The sequence below is a fragment of the Chaetodon auriga genome, chromosome 11 (assembly GCF_051107435.1).
Source record: "Chaetodon auriga isolate fChaAug3 chromosome 11, fChaAug3.hap1, whole genome shotgun sequence".
Classification (NCBI taxonomy): domain Eukaryota; kingdom Metazoa; phylum Chordata; class Actinopteri; order Chaetodontiformes; family Chaetodontidae; genus Chaetodon; species Chaetodon auriga.
The window spans coordinates 22,645,359-22,660,591 of NC_135084.1; the positions used below are offsets into that span (position 1 = coordinate 22,645,359).

The following is a 15,233-nucleotide window of genomic DNA, read 5'->3' on the forward strand; positions in this document are numbered from 1 at the left end:
AAAAGTCTGGGAGTCAATATCGATTCTAACATATTACTGTATGAGGATGAGGAGAGAGCTCGACGTAAACAAGGATCCCCGTCAGTGTTTTAATGGACCTCACATACTGACTAATCTAACCTAATGCGGGGACTCTGATCTTAAAAGAAACATATATATTTCTCTACGTGCTCTTGGCTGACTGAACAAAACTTGTTTCTCCAGTCGTCCCCTGCTTATGCCACCATCTTTGTGTGTCTCATTCAGAAAGTGTGTGTGTGTGTGTGTTTGTAGGTTCAGCGTGAGTGAGTGGTGTTCCTCCAGGCCTTCCCGTTCTGCTTTTTCAAGTGATGGTTGAAAGTAGCTGTCTAATTTGGCCGCTCTAATTACCTTGGATTAGAGACCAGGTGCTATTAAAGCAATTAGACACACAGCACACTCCAGTGCCGCAGACCCTGCGCCCTAGCCGGCGGAAAGCACATATACACACACACACAAATACACACCTGTGTGACACAGCCAGTGGAAAAACACATACATTAGCCAGTGGGACACACAGGCTGTAAGGCTCACCCACCCACCTATCGACATACAGGTGTCTGAGCAGCAGGAAAACAAACGCACACACAAATAAACATGCACCATAATATGCACTTTAAAAAGGTTAAACCCCCCAACTTCCACACACACGACCAACGTCAGTTAATTACATATGGAGGAGAAGTCGAGGATAATATGTTAATGAAAATTTGAGTCAAATTGCCAGATATGTGTAGATTGTAAAATGTAAGTTAAGAGTGTGGATCCGGGGCTTTAAGCAGCTTCAGGTGTCACTGTAGCTCACAGTCTTACTCAACTTTAAAACTCTCCAAGCAAACGTGTCATTTCAGAAATACAAGCGCGTCAGTGAGAACGATCCTTTCCTTCATTCCAGACAAACCAGTTTTAAAGGGACGTGGAGTTCATCCAACGACAGCGTGTGACTGGCAGTGACCCCACGTTCATCCCGACCCGACCCAATGTCATTTTCTCCTTTTCCAGATAAAGGTTTACAAATGCATCTCCGCACTCGAGCTTTCATACCCATCAAATATTGAACAAATACCATATCTTCTTTTACAGGAACTGGCTGCATTTCCTTAAGACACAGACACGGGAGGAGTGAAATTTTCATGAGGAGCAGAAATGCACCCTGACTTATCAAACAGTTTGCTGTCTTGCCTAAAGGAAGGTGTGCACATATATGTATTGTTTGTGTGTGCGTGAGTGTGTGTTTGTCTTTTATCTGTCTGTGTGAATGTCACTGGATGTGTGTGTGTGTGTGTGTGTGTGTGTGTGTGTGTAACACTGACACAGCCATGTAGCTAGCTCGGCTCGAGGGTAGGATTAGCGGAGAGCATCGCCTCGGCCCACAAACATTCCATATTAAAAAATGAAAAGGCAACCTTCATTACTATCAGTGGCACATAACCTCCCCTCTTCCTCCTTCTCTGCTACTATTATACACAGCCCTAACAGGCTGGGCAAAAAATACAAGCCACTGACAAGAGATTCCATTATTCCTGATGCCTCAGTGTCAACAACATACATCCGACGGGGCAAAAGAAAGAAAAAAATGGAAGAAGGGGAAAGGATGCGAGAGAGAAAGAAGGGGGGTTAAGCTCACTACAATGCCTGAATGACAAGATAGGAAGAAACCTGGGAATGGAAGCATCCAGGTTCCTGTTGGTGTCAGGAGGAGGATTTTTGGTGTCAGCAATGTGATTTTGGGAGGACAGAATGTGACTCGAGATCATGGGTAAAGCGGATGAACCATGATATGGAAAATTAGAAAATTGTCACAGGTCGATCTTAAGTCTTAAGCAAAAGAACAATTCTGTAGTAGGTTAGAAATTGTTGCTTTTCGAGTCAGGCAGTGTGCCAATATCTACCGTGCTGTATGAGAGACCAAGTCATTCTCAATACCTTATAGGGCAACTTAGCAAACACCCACCGACTTACTGTGAGTTGAACAGTACTATGACTAACTGTAAATCCTTCTTTACCAACATTAAATATGGCGAGGATGGTGTAGGCAACGAAGGAAAAGATGGTTTCACTCCTGGCTAAAACTACTTTGCAGCATATGTGGATTACAATCCGAACAGTAACAACAAATATTATCTCTGTGATTTCTTGATGTTTTTTGTATCTCCTATCAAAACTGGGATGACATCACGTTTGGTCACTCTTCTTCGGATCGACGTCAGCAACTGAGCAGACAGACGCTTTAGCAGCATTGACAATTGCAAACTCTGGTGAGGAAATGCAAAAAAAATCTATGTCTGGGTCAGCCCGATGGCCTACATTAAGGTGGACTTATGTAAACAAAGGCACGCAGCATTATACACAATTAAATGACTTAAAAGCACGGAGGCCATTAAAACTGGCCGTCCAGAGTCTTGACAAAGATACAAGTGAAACACTTTAAGTGGCAGCTTTGTCTCTCCCTCTGGGGCATGACGCTTCAATGGAAACTTAACTGGCCTCAACCCAATGACATAAACCCACGACTCTGTGGAAAGAAAAGAGCTTCCGTGTCTTTCCAATCTCACTTTCATGGCTTCAAAGCAGTGTCAGACAGTGTCAGATTTGAGGAGGTGTTGAATCTCATACTCTTTAAAACTTGTAATCCGCTCAAGGAGCCTACGGCGAAAAAAAAGAAAAAGAAAAAAAAAAGTCCATGCGCGCACACACACACACACACTGCAAAGCACACATAAACACACTCACTTCAAATGACAACAGGGTCGACAGAGTAAAGGCGCACATACTGTACATCCAAACACACTCCATTTGTAATGCACTGATAGAACAGCAGGCTCATAGACAGACAGACACTGAGAGAATTGAAAGCATACATCCACACATAGTTTAGAAAAGACAGTCGAACACACTCAGCGCTTATCCAAGATGTACACACATGCACACACACTTGAAAAACATTAATACCTGTTCACATTTAAGAGGATAAAGGTTAGTGCACTTAAGTGGCCTGTCCATCCTGCTACTGAGGGTGCTCATCTGATTGGCTGAGCTCCAACTATCATCACGCTCAATTATTTAATTGCACGTTAAATCAAAACAAGCAATTTGTTTAATCGGGGCTTTCGACGTCCGATGTCCTCGCATTAGGACAAGACAGAGAGAAAAGAGAACGATCGCCTGGCGTCATCTTACCCATGAAATTATGCTTCGGATATCAAATGCTGCCTGCACGAGAGCAGAGGGGAGGGAGCAAAGTCCAATCAAAAGTTCAATTATGTAAATGGAGATGTGGAGTGGGTGGAACAATAGGAAAGGGGGTGGAGGGGACAAAAGGCTGGAGCAGGAGAGGAGAGCGAATGTAGCATGAAAAATAATACACATTAACATACAAAGGAAATATCGTATTACTGTTGTAATCACACTGAGGGGGGGGCTCCTTCCAAAGAGAGCCGTGAGACAAAGTGTGTGTGCGCACGTGTGTGTGTGGCTGTGACACTGTTTAGTTAAGTCAGGCTTCATTTTATGTGTGTGAACAGATGGAGCGACGGAGTGATCACCGTTTACACCTGAGAGCGCGCAGGGAGGTTGAACACGTGGCAGACTGAACCTGCTGCTCTTGAGCAAGGCACTCAGCTGAGATGCCGCGCAGCCAAACAATACTGGACTGTCTGTTCCACAGTTTTTTAACAAATCTTTATTCCACGGCTTTGTGTAAACATCACAAAGTGGGAAAATATGTAAATGCTTTCATCAGGATGGTGGCGGGGGGTTGCTGGTGATTCGCTCAGAAGCATATATGCTTCCCATCTAGCAGTGAACCTGCAGGCCAAGACAGAGGGCCTTTCGGCAGTTGGCTACTGAGATGTAAAATGCAAAAATCAGGAAAAGCGGTTTCCTGTTCCAGGACCATTTTTGCTTCCAAGGCCTATTCTGCTCCAAAGGCATAACCATGCAAAGCAGAAAAAAAGGCAGAACAGGAGAGGACAGGCAAGGCTTTGAAATTGAAATAAAAACCATTCACTGAAAAAAAAAAAAAAAAAACATCATGAAATAACACAGTTTGGAGGAGGCAGCAGACAAACGAGTGACTGTGCCAGCTTGCAGTGTGCCCACCCGCCAGCTTGCTCGCCTAACGTGTAACACAGGGGCATAATGCGGTGTAAGCGCTGGCTTTAACTTGTCATGGAAACGGCAGCAGCATTACCCACACTCACGCCTCTGCAAATTAGCTTTGGCTGGGGGGGGGAAGGCACGAAGGGTGGGTAGGTTTGAGATGCAGCGTGTGTATCTGTGTGTGTGGTAAAGGGGCGAGGTGGTGGGTGTCCATGGTATGGATGCTGGGACCCAGTGAGGAACAAGACAACAACAGATCCAGGAGAAGAGATTCAAAAGTCCTTTCCGACCAATCCCGTCTCATCCTCATCCACTACCCACAACATGAGGTGTCAAACACCTTCTGTCACCGGCTCAGAGTGAGAGTTCAAAGGCTGTTTGGGTCCTCTTGCCTCTTCCTGTAACCTCGCCAAGTGAGCCTTGCTGCGTCACACCCGACCTATCTTGCATTCATGATATGCAGAAATAACATTTTTACGTTTACTTGGTCGGCTCCAGCGTTCAAAACTGTGACTGTCAGGTCAGCTGTTGTGGTGCTCTTTGGTGTTGTCACGAGGTCCAATTAATACTTCACACTTCGAACGCTGTTGAACTCGCTGCCATGTTTGCCACCCGTGTTGGCAGCTTCGATCCACAGCAAATCTGATGTGACTTGAATGCAGCATATTTGTCAGTGATTGTGCTGTCGATACAGGCTTTTCGTGCATATATCAATAAAAAAAGAGATAGCGGGCAAAAAACATGTTAGAGGTCACTGAGGAACAGTCACTATTACACCAGAGAGCTCGGACAAGTTCATGTATCTGCTGCAAAATAACAGATCGGTCTAACTATGATTAGACAGATTGTGTTTGAAGGAGCAGCTGTGTCATCACCAGACAGACCAGGGTGAGTGTGTTACTACACATTCGCCCTGCAAATGAACTTCACTCGAAATCATGAAAAACTCGGAACAAGTAGAAGGAGGCGGCCATCAATCTCTTCGCTCCTCCACCTCCTCATCTTCCTCTGATAAATAAATAAGCTTTGGGAGAAGGAAGAGGGAGGCGGGGAGGGGCTCTTATAAATCTATAAAGTATTAATCTCCTTTAACTGCCATGTTCAACAAACAAATTAGTGGTGCAATGGATTCAGAGATCAGCCGTGCCGATAACGCCGCCATTTATCAATTAATCTAAGCCTGGGCAAGGAAAACTCATTAAGGAGGCCACTTTAGGAATTATGTTCCACAGGTAAAGAGGCTGCCTGTGTGTGCGTGTACGAGGTGCGTGAGTGTGTCTGTGGGGGGGGTCTTGACACAGCAGTTGTGCAACCCCCCCCCCCCCCCAACTACAGGCTGCCATTGTCCAGTGCAGTGTGGGCTCTGAAGTGATGAGAGGGGTGATAGCACAGCCAATTAAAATGAACATAATTACAAAGTCACCCCTTTGACTCCTGATCAGAATACGCATGCATCAACACACACATCCTGATGGAGGAAGGGTGTGGTGGGGGAAATGCTACTCACAGGCAGAGAAAAGGAGGGAGCATCCAGGAAGAGTGGAAGGAGGTATCGATAAAGAAAGTAAAGAGACAGGGGAGGAAAAGAAAGAGGCGATTAGACTGTGAGGCTGCAGTTTGTGCAGTATCACCGATGCTTTAAAGGAGGTTCGAACATTAAGCAGAAAAGGGGACCAGAGTGCTCACTCCGTCTCCTCATTGCAGGTGGTGCTGGAGTTACTGACTTCACCTAATACTCCTCCATTGCTCCACCATTCGCCTCAAGAAATCTCTTTTTTGGCATCTGGAGTTTAGCATGTTAACATGCTAATGCTAGCTCACTGTTGGCTAAGGCTGACAGCTATGCACTTAACTACTGGGAGGAATGGAAATTTTGATCTACTGATAGTACAAGATTCAAGTTTGGGCATCTGACTGGGCTACTGACTCAACAGAAGATCCAACATGACGACATTGAGAGGGCAAACTTGATGTCCAGTATGTTCTCAGTGCATTATGATCAAGGAGCACATGATCAGATCTGGTTAAGGTCAACTGAGCTCCTACAAGAGAGCTCAATTAAAAGCTACGGGAATGATCCCACTCAGCCATCAGTGAGTTACGCACTAAAAACGCCACTTAGTATTTCCTACAGAACATAAGAGCACACACCTGCATACCATAACAGTCCAAAAGAGGGGGGGGCTGGAGGGCTTTGTACAGAGGCAATTAAAGCCTTATCATTTCTACACTCACTCTCCTTTCCTCAAACACAGACACGAGTGCGCACACACACTTAAACACACACACACACACGATTTTTAAGACAAATCACTCAGACTAATTCATAAGGTACTTCTAAGGTCCTTTTTAAATTATGGAGAACGGTTGGTTTAATTCAATTAAAATGTAGCAGGGGCCACTTAAGGATGACGGGAATAAGGTATGGCATGACTAAGTGAGCGCAGTTTTCATGAGTGTGTGGGGGGTCTTAGACCTTCTGGGGGTTGAAGGAGTTTTCAAGTGCATGGACTTCTATCTCCTCACCCGAAGCCCCCTTAAACCTCACCCCAAAACCCTGGATCCTTCTGGGTTTAAGCCCACACACACCTGGAGGACTGGGGCAGATTAAGACCAGATTAAGATAAAGTTACTCCTTCTTCGGCCGCTATGTCATTCAAACCCCTGGCCTCTATGACCACTGGATAGAAGGACACACAAGACAAAAAGGTTTGGTTCATTCACACTCACGCACACACACACACACAGGCACGCACACACAGAGGACTTTCTGGTCATCCTCATAAGCCCTATTAGTCTGCTATAGAGCCTCTCATAGCAGACATCAATCATGGAGGGATTAGTCAATTCCCTCTCTAAATGAGTGGCGAGGGAAACTTCCCTTCAACTCTAAAGCAGGTCTCTCTTTCAGAGATTACACAGCGATTTGTTTTCATTTTGTTCCATCTTCATCGTTTTCTGTTTGACTTGCTTTTCATTTCTCTCTCTCTTGCTCTGCGTCTCCCTCGTTCTCTCCTGCTTGCTGCTTGTGAGGTAATCCTTGGCAGATAAAACTAAGGAGGACTTACCAAAGGCAGATTACAAGCGGCGCTTTGCGGAAGGCCCTTTTACACCAGTCGGCGCGGGTATTGAGGAGAGTGAGCTCTTCGCAGTGCTTAACTTGTGAACTCGACATGCACCCAACAGAGGAAGAGGTGGAAAAATGATAGCCACATTACAGAAGTGGATCAAAATGTATCCGTCACAAACACACACAAGATGCACATTAGTACACACAACACACACGCTCTGTCCTTCACCGCAACCGAATATACAACTGAATTTTGAATAGTCCCTGAATACATAATCATATATTTGTGTGTATTCGCTCAACATGATTAAGCAGATCAATGTCTGCCCTGTGAGGCTTCAGGATCAACATCGCGTATCAAGTTCTTCTTCTCTAACTTTTTATCCCAGAATAAGTTGAATCAAAAATCAAACCTAAAACTGACCCCCACCCTTCACTAAAAGTAAACTTTTTCAACTTCTCAGAAAGAGTAGTCGGTAACGTCTTAGACCTTTCTACCTAACTTGATGACAGCGATGCCCTGCAGCATTCAGCAACAACAGGAAGCCCAATGATTGGCCCTAAACTGCGTGACAGAAGAAACTGGGTCTCCTCTCTCCCACAAGATCCAATGACAGGCCACTCTCAGACTGCAAGTAAGAGTTGGGGAGGGGTCCACACTGGGAAATGGCAGACACTGAGAGGTACGGACTTAGCCTTACGCCTCTCAAGGATTATTCTCCTTGTATTACACAGCTTATGGAAAGGCCAATGTGGTCAAGGGGAGCCACTGAGTCTTCAATGCCTCGGTCTCAGAAATGGACCTCTAGGACTGCTTTCCTGCGAATATTGATTCCAGGTTCTGAAATTTAAGAGAAGCAGTAATGATATACAGTAGCTACGCAAATGGCACCGAAATTATAGGGGTGGGGATTTGGATAGGTCTGCATTGAAGATGTCAAGATTTCATATTTACCAGTTAACTTTGATCAAGCAAGACAATGCTCAGTGTTTTCTCAATTTCACTGAACTTTTGATATTATTTGCTATATTATAGATGCAGGTCTTAACTCTGGCCCTACTTCACATTTGGATTTACTTAATGTCAACATAATAAGGAATTTGTCACCCTCACTGAAAACCATGTCTAGTGAGTATAAAAAATGAATAAACTCACACTCATTTCTTTATAAAACATAGCTGCTTGAGAAAAGCGCTTGCAAATATGAGAAAACATAGGATTCAATCATTAACTGAGACAAATACTGATGTATATTTAGCGTAAGAAAATTACATTAAGCACTGTTTAAAAGCATTAGGCCATAAGTCTTACTTTCTTTATGTCCTCCATTGGAGACTCTTTGTTAAAGGTATGTCAAAGTTATCAGAGAGATAGGAAAACTTCGGGCTGGATATAATGATAACAAGACGAGAGACCTTGGAACGGGCAGAGATCAGAAGACCAGAGATGACTGTCCTTGTCTCTTGGGCTCCCCTCTGTCCTCCAAAAACATCCCTCAGTCGTCACGTCAACCTCAGCAATACTTAAATGTGCGGATGTGGTCCTCTCCTGCCACGAACCCCGGTGAAAGCTAATTAAGAAATATCGCAGCCTTCTGCGAACTCAATTAAATAATGTTAATTTATTCTAATTTCAATTTGGAGGTAGTCTGAACTGAAGGAGGGGCTGTGAAAGCAAAGTCTGGGAGAGGAAGGAGAGCTCTGGCCTCTGCCTCCCCCCGGCACAGGAGCTCTCACATCCTGCGAAACTCTATTTAATTTGAACCCTTTGATTAACATAAGTAATCACACAAGCCCTTCAACTGAAGGAGAAAAAGAAAACATACCTCTAGTGTTGGTTCACTTTCTCACCTCTGGAAAGAAGGATTGTGTGTAAAGAGGAACGGGAAACAGATGGAAAAGTGGTAAAGACATCATATCAGATGATGGTTCGGACTGTTTTCTTCCTTCTTTTTATTTTGTCTAATGAGAAGCAGGTGATATTAACAAAAGGCTTTGTAGTAACTTCTGTTTTACAACCCTGATTCCAAAATTTGGGATGCTGCGTAGTAAAAAGTAAATAACAACAGAACGTAATCAATTCACTTTTTTTTGTTTACAGGTTTTCTGAAGTGTTCCTGAGCCCATGTAGCAACATCCTTTATCCAATCATGTGTTCACAAAGTGGTGAACTACGCTCCATCCTCTCCTGTGAACCACTGAGCCTTTCCAGGATGCCCCTTTCATACCCAATCATGATACTCTCACCTGTATAAAGCAACCTGCAAGTCTTGAATGCACATGTACTGTCAGACCAATTAAGTGCCAGCAACTTCAAGCTGAAGACATTTTACTCTTTCAAAGATTCTCTGAGTAAATATGAAGTTAATATAGAACTTTTTGTTCAAACTTTTGCCCACAGACATATGCCAGCTTCCAACTTTTCTTTATATGAAAATAAGGCAAATAATTCATGAAGCGGAAACTTGATGAAAATCCAAAGATCAGAGCATCTAAGTGTAGAGCGGTCTGACTACGGAATAGAGATGGAGATGAAAGAAAAGGAGGAGCAGAGGATCACTGAATTACTGGGAGGGGTGAAATCAGCCCCGGGGAAAAGAGATGGACTGAATCGGACCAGACAGAGCTCACAACCCGCCCAACAGGAACTCCCTCCGTTCATTTACATTAATCCCACAGACGTTTCCATCCTTCCAGCTCCTTCACAGATGCTAAACTTAAACTTGACATCTTTGAGGATCTATATCTCAAAGACACGACAATGGACAGACACACTGACATGAAGTGTCTGATGAGAGACTGAAGTGCCACCTTCACCAACCTGAAGACAGATTTCAGATACAAACAAAAACAAGTTAAAGTAGCAAACACACATTATGTATATTCAAAAGGTGAAAGTGGCTTTTCTGAAATAAGCTCGCTTGTGAGTCGGGGTGAAGATGACCACCACCTGCACCTCCTTTGGTCGAGCTGCTAACAGCGGAAACGTGTAGAGAAGCACCTCAGGCTGAGACTGCGTTCACCGCATGTGCTCTACAATATTTGCTGGGTTTTGCAAAGACCTGCAGTCTGCTCTGCGTCATGGAGAAGAAAACTCATGGAACCTCCACAGATGCCGCAGCTTGTACATCTACATTTACATCTCTATCCACCGTTCCTGCATGCTAAATGTGAATTTGCTAAGCATTGCTGTCACAGGTCCCCCATGGACGGTCTCAAGACAGAAACCCCCCCCACAAATGGTAACCCACGTTTCAATAAATGTGTTTGAGTCGTTCAGTACTGCCATCTTATCCTGTCCCTAAACTGCTGAACATGTGTGCCACTGGCAAAAATCCAGAGCTCTGAGCTTTTGTTGGAGCTTAATGTAAATCCAATCCACATGTGTAATACCTGTGTACAGAGTAAGTGGGTGCACACCATATGTCCTGTAGATGTCCTGATTTTTCACAGGCTGGCACTGAAGTGGGCGGGTTTAATGCAATGACAAGGAGGATAAAATTACATCTAAGACAAAGTTGAATGCTAAATCTCCCCAAGTGAATGAATTCACGACAAGGACAAGAGAGTTTAGCCGAGCCAAAATATGACACTTCTCAATTTCAGCATAGAATAAATTAGTATTTTAGAGGCTCACATCATAAATTCTCCATGATCCTTATTCCCTCTCTCACATCCTTTTTCTCTACTGCTGTCTTGATCTTTCTTTCTTTGGCCTTTTTTTCCCATTCCTACCTTTCACAGCATCACTATTCAAGCACCAATGCTCTGACCCTTCAGCTCTGAACTATTTGTTTGTGTAACTACAGTGATCAAGCAGCTAAAGCTTGTCCATGTTACCTTTACACTGAATAAATGTGTAAAATGTAAATGGGACACAAGGCACGCTAATCTCTTTTGGTTAGCAAAGACAAGGCGAATACGAGACATTTCATTCCCTTCAGGGCAGGTTGTAAATGAATAACTGACTGCAGCGTCTTTCAATATATCAATTTCTATTCACATTGTGAGATTAGACCTAGTTGTCTGCATGTGTGTTTATCTGCCCACATGAACTGCTGGTAGAAATAGATAGAAATGGAGAATACACACCTCGAAATGTCTTATATGAGAGAGGTAGAGGTTAGCTGTGTTTTGGGGGAAGGTTAGAACTGCCCCGGCACATACCCCCTGAACTGAGCCTGAGGCATACTCGACACTATAAGAACAGATGCGTACATGCATGCGAGCACAGGCACACATCCACACTCAGCACACGTCCACAGTGTGATGATGTGCTGGTTTCGTCTTGGCCTCTCATAGTGGGAATGTCTCTTCTTAATCCTCTCTGACTTCATACATTCAAAGGTCATCTCGCAGCCTACACATGGCTGAGGCGTGTGTGCGTGTGTGCGCGTGCGTGTGAGTCATACGGCTTGGTGTGAATAAGAAAGAAAAACCTATTCACACTAGCTGTATATGTCAACAAATCCTGTAGGCCTATCCTTGTTTACTGTGAACATCCTATCTCTCTCTCTCTACTATTCCCTGGCCATCTTCCCTCTCTTCCCCCCACTGCTCTCCTTTTCGCTACCCTTCACTATCTTCCACCTATTCTCCTTCACTTCTCCCCCTCCTTTTCAATCCTCACCCACAATTCAGTCTTTGCATCCCTCCCACCCTCCCTCCGTCCCAAGCTCCAGAGGCAGGGGCATCTCTTGGCGAAGTGTGGCCCACCACAGGCCACTGGCTTTGGGTAATTAAAGGGGTTTAGGCCCCCTCACCCACAGTCACAGGCAACTGCAGCTGGGTGATAAAGGCACTGTGCCATAATTACATGGACGGCCAGCATCACCGCCCAGCTACACTAAAACAGTCAGCTAGCCAGCTGCATGGAGAGGAGGGACCTGTGTGTGTGTCTGTGTATGTACAAGCAACTGTACAGAGTGTGTGTCTGTGTGTGTGCGTGTGTGTGTCTGTGTGTGTGTGCACCAGGGGTCAACACCCCCTTGTGATCGCTCTGCTGTAGTTAAGCCCCCTGTGTTTAAGCTCCACATAGGCTCATTGAGCCCCCCTCACGCACACACACACACATTTTTAACCCCCGCCCGTCCCCACACCCCCAGCCAATCATTCCCCACCAGTGGTCTGACTCCTGCCGTGAGTGTGTGTGACCATCAGCCATTTAATTAGACCCAGCCGTGATTTACCTAATTTAAATAAATAAATAAACATACGAAAACACCCCAATAAACAAATACCTATATTCAAATGAGGAGCTGGGGAGTTTCATGAGCATAAAGAATGGGGCAGAAGATGGGATTGTGCAGGCGGAAAAAAAGCTAATGTAAGGACCACTGGATGTGGACACTAAAGCGCGAACACACACACACACACACACACACACACACACACACACACACACACACACACACACTGCTTCAAGTCATTCACTTAAAATAACACATGCTCCAAAGAATGAGTCAGAAAGAAGAGGAGTACGAAGACTAGTGCCGAGAGTTTCCAGCTTATGTTAAAGACGTGCTGCCTGTGTCACCTATTTAGATAAAATGACGTAACATTTACTGTATTTGGCAAACTAACTGAAACTTTGGTCATCTGACAAACATTTCTGATCAGTTGATTAAATCAGACTAAAGACTGAAAGATAAGAAACCCTTCATTGTGCATCTATGTGATTCAGGGGGTTTCAGGGGATCACTTTTAGAGAAGCTAAGCTCCACTGAATATCTTTATTATTTAAGCATTTATCACATATGTTGTTTGGTTGTCACACGTCTGTGTGTCTGTCGTATGGATCAAGTTTATTACATTTAAATGAAGCTCGGGTACCTTGGGTGAAGAGGAGGCCAGCTCTCTCCCCATCACTGCTGCGACTGGGCTGGGCCCGACTGGCTGGGGCTGCTCCCTGTCTGGGACAGGGCTGGGTTTGGGAGCTGGAGGAGTGGGGCCGAGGCCAGGGCTGGAACTTGGGGGCGGGGGAGCCCTCCTCTTCTGGCTGGTGCCCACATCCGAGGAGGGGCCGCCAGCAGGAGGCCGCGTAGGGCTCGATGTCCTTGGCTCATAGAACGGGTTGGATCTGAGAATGGAGGGAACGGAAAGGACAGGTGACAGACGAGAGCGAGACAAAAAGGCGTCAAGTTAGAAAGTACATGGTCTTACACAGAATGCGTAGACTAGTTATTACTTTTATTATCAACATTCAGATGAACTTTTGCCTCAAAGACCAAAGGTGCTTATTACAACCCTGTTCCAAAAAAATAAAACAAAATGTGATAATTTGCTATTTGCATCTCGACAGAATATATTTAATGTTTGATCTCATCAGCTTCACTGATTTTTGTAAATATCTGCTTATTCTGAATCTGATGCAGCAACAAAGACTGGGAAAAATGTGGAATGCTCCAAAAACACCTGTTTGGAACATTCCACAGGTAAACAGGTTCATTGGTAACAGGTGATAGTATCATGATTGGGTGTGAAAGGGGCATCCTGGGAAGGCCCAATCGTTTACAAGCGAGGGTGGAGCGAGGCTACCCACTTTGTGAACACGAGCCTGGATGAAGGATATGACTACATGGGCTCAGGAACATTTGCAAATGACTGAATTCTGTCTTATTTACGTTTTACACAGTGTCAAAACCTTTTTGGAATCAGGGCTATAATCAAAACTGTCAACATTGCAAGAAATAACAAAAACTATCATGTAGATTTATACTAAATAAAACAGCACTTAGCACTATTTCAACCCATTTGGGTCCAGCTGCCCATTGTCTAGTTAAACATACGGAAATTGCTAAATGGAAACAAGAGTTTGGTGCAATACAATGAACAACACACAAGTGGTAAGGTAATAGAAGATGCAGGTGCACTGAGGTCAGGTTTGCATGACCTCATATCCTTGCTGCCCAATGTGGACTACTGACAGACAGACAGGCAGGACCACGAAGGCATACACACACACAAGCATGCAGTGAAATACACACACACACACACACACACACACACACACACACACACACACACACACACACACACACACACACACACAGGCACTTTAACACACATACCAGAGTGTTATCAATATACAGGCATACTTGTGGCACTGAAAGCAGGGGCACGGCCTTGAGAAATTCACTCAACATGCAACAAGCAATCCAAAACAAACAAGAGAATTGGACGGAGAGGGTGGGGGTGAGAGCGGGAGTGAGAATAAAAAAAGCTGATTGACTAGGTATCTGCCTGAAAGAGAAGGTTAGAGCTACTTGGTGTCCGTCTAACCGCAGAGCGATACGGAGAGGGAAAAAAAGAAGGGAAGTGAAGAAAAGAAAAGCAGGCAGGCCTATAGAGCAGCTTTAACAGAGCAGCACTGGCTAAAAGACATGTGAAAGGACTCCAGTCAAAACACTGCACTGCCCTCTTGAACTCTCTATTCTGCAGAGAACTGCTCCTGGTGTAAGAGACAGGGCAAAAGAAACATGCCAGTCAATAACCTGTCTGTCTTTAGACAGCCAAGAGGACTAAAACATAGGGCCATCTGTGTGACAGCTTCGCTCAACAGCCAAAACCTACCAGTTTACATTTCCAATTTAGGCTCGAGAAGTGAAACATTGGGCAGTGCAGAGTACTACAAAAGGAACCCTACAGAACCGATCTTTGTCCAAACTCCTAGACATCGATTAAATGTTATCATGAGACATCCTCTCTTTGACTGTATGGCTTCTTTTACTATAGAGCCATACCTCTGCCAGCACATGCAGTATATCATCTAATAAAAACTGAACTTAACTGGCAGTATGAGACAATAAAGTGATGTAAACAAGGAAAAGAAAGAGGAAGAAAGGGAGACGGGACGAAAGAGGAAGGAGGTAATAAAAATGAGCAGAATCTGGGGGGGAAGTTAAGGAGGACAGCAAGGAGGGAAAGTATGGTTGATAGTGAGGGAGGGAAGCAACGACAGAGGAGGGAAAGGAGGGAGACAAGGTTAAAGAATGCAGCAAAACAACAGAGCCCTTGTTCTCGTTGAAAGAGCTGCCTCGTCACT

General features: G+C 44.6%; 1 protein-coding gene across 7 annotated transcripts in view; it reads right to left on the reverse strand.

The window, feature by feature from the left end:
• ehbp1 (EH domain binding protein 1) overlaps positions 1-15,233 on the reverse strand; it is a 133,416-nt gene that overhangs the window by 69,714 nt on the left and 48,469 nt on the right. For all 7 annotated transcript variants that reach the window (XM_076742572.1, XM_076742574.1, XM_076742573.1 and 4 more), the window contains one exon: positions 13,022-13,268. In XM_076742572.1, the coding sequence (XP_076598687.1) occupies positions 13,022-13,268 (247 nt within the window). The remainder of the gene's footprint in view (positions 1-13,021; positions 13,269-15,233) is intronic.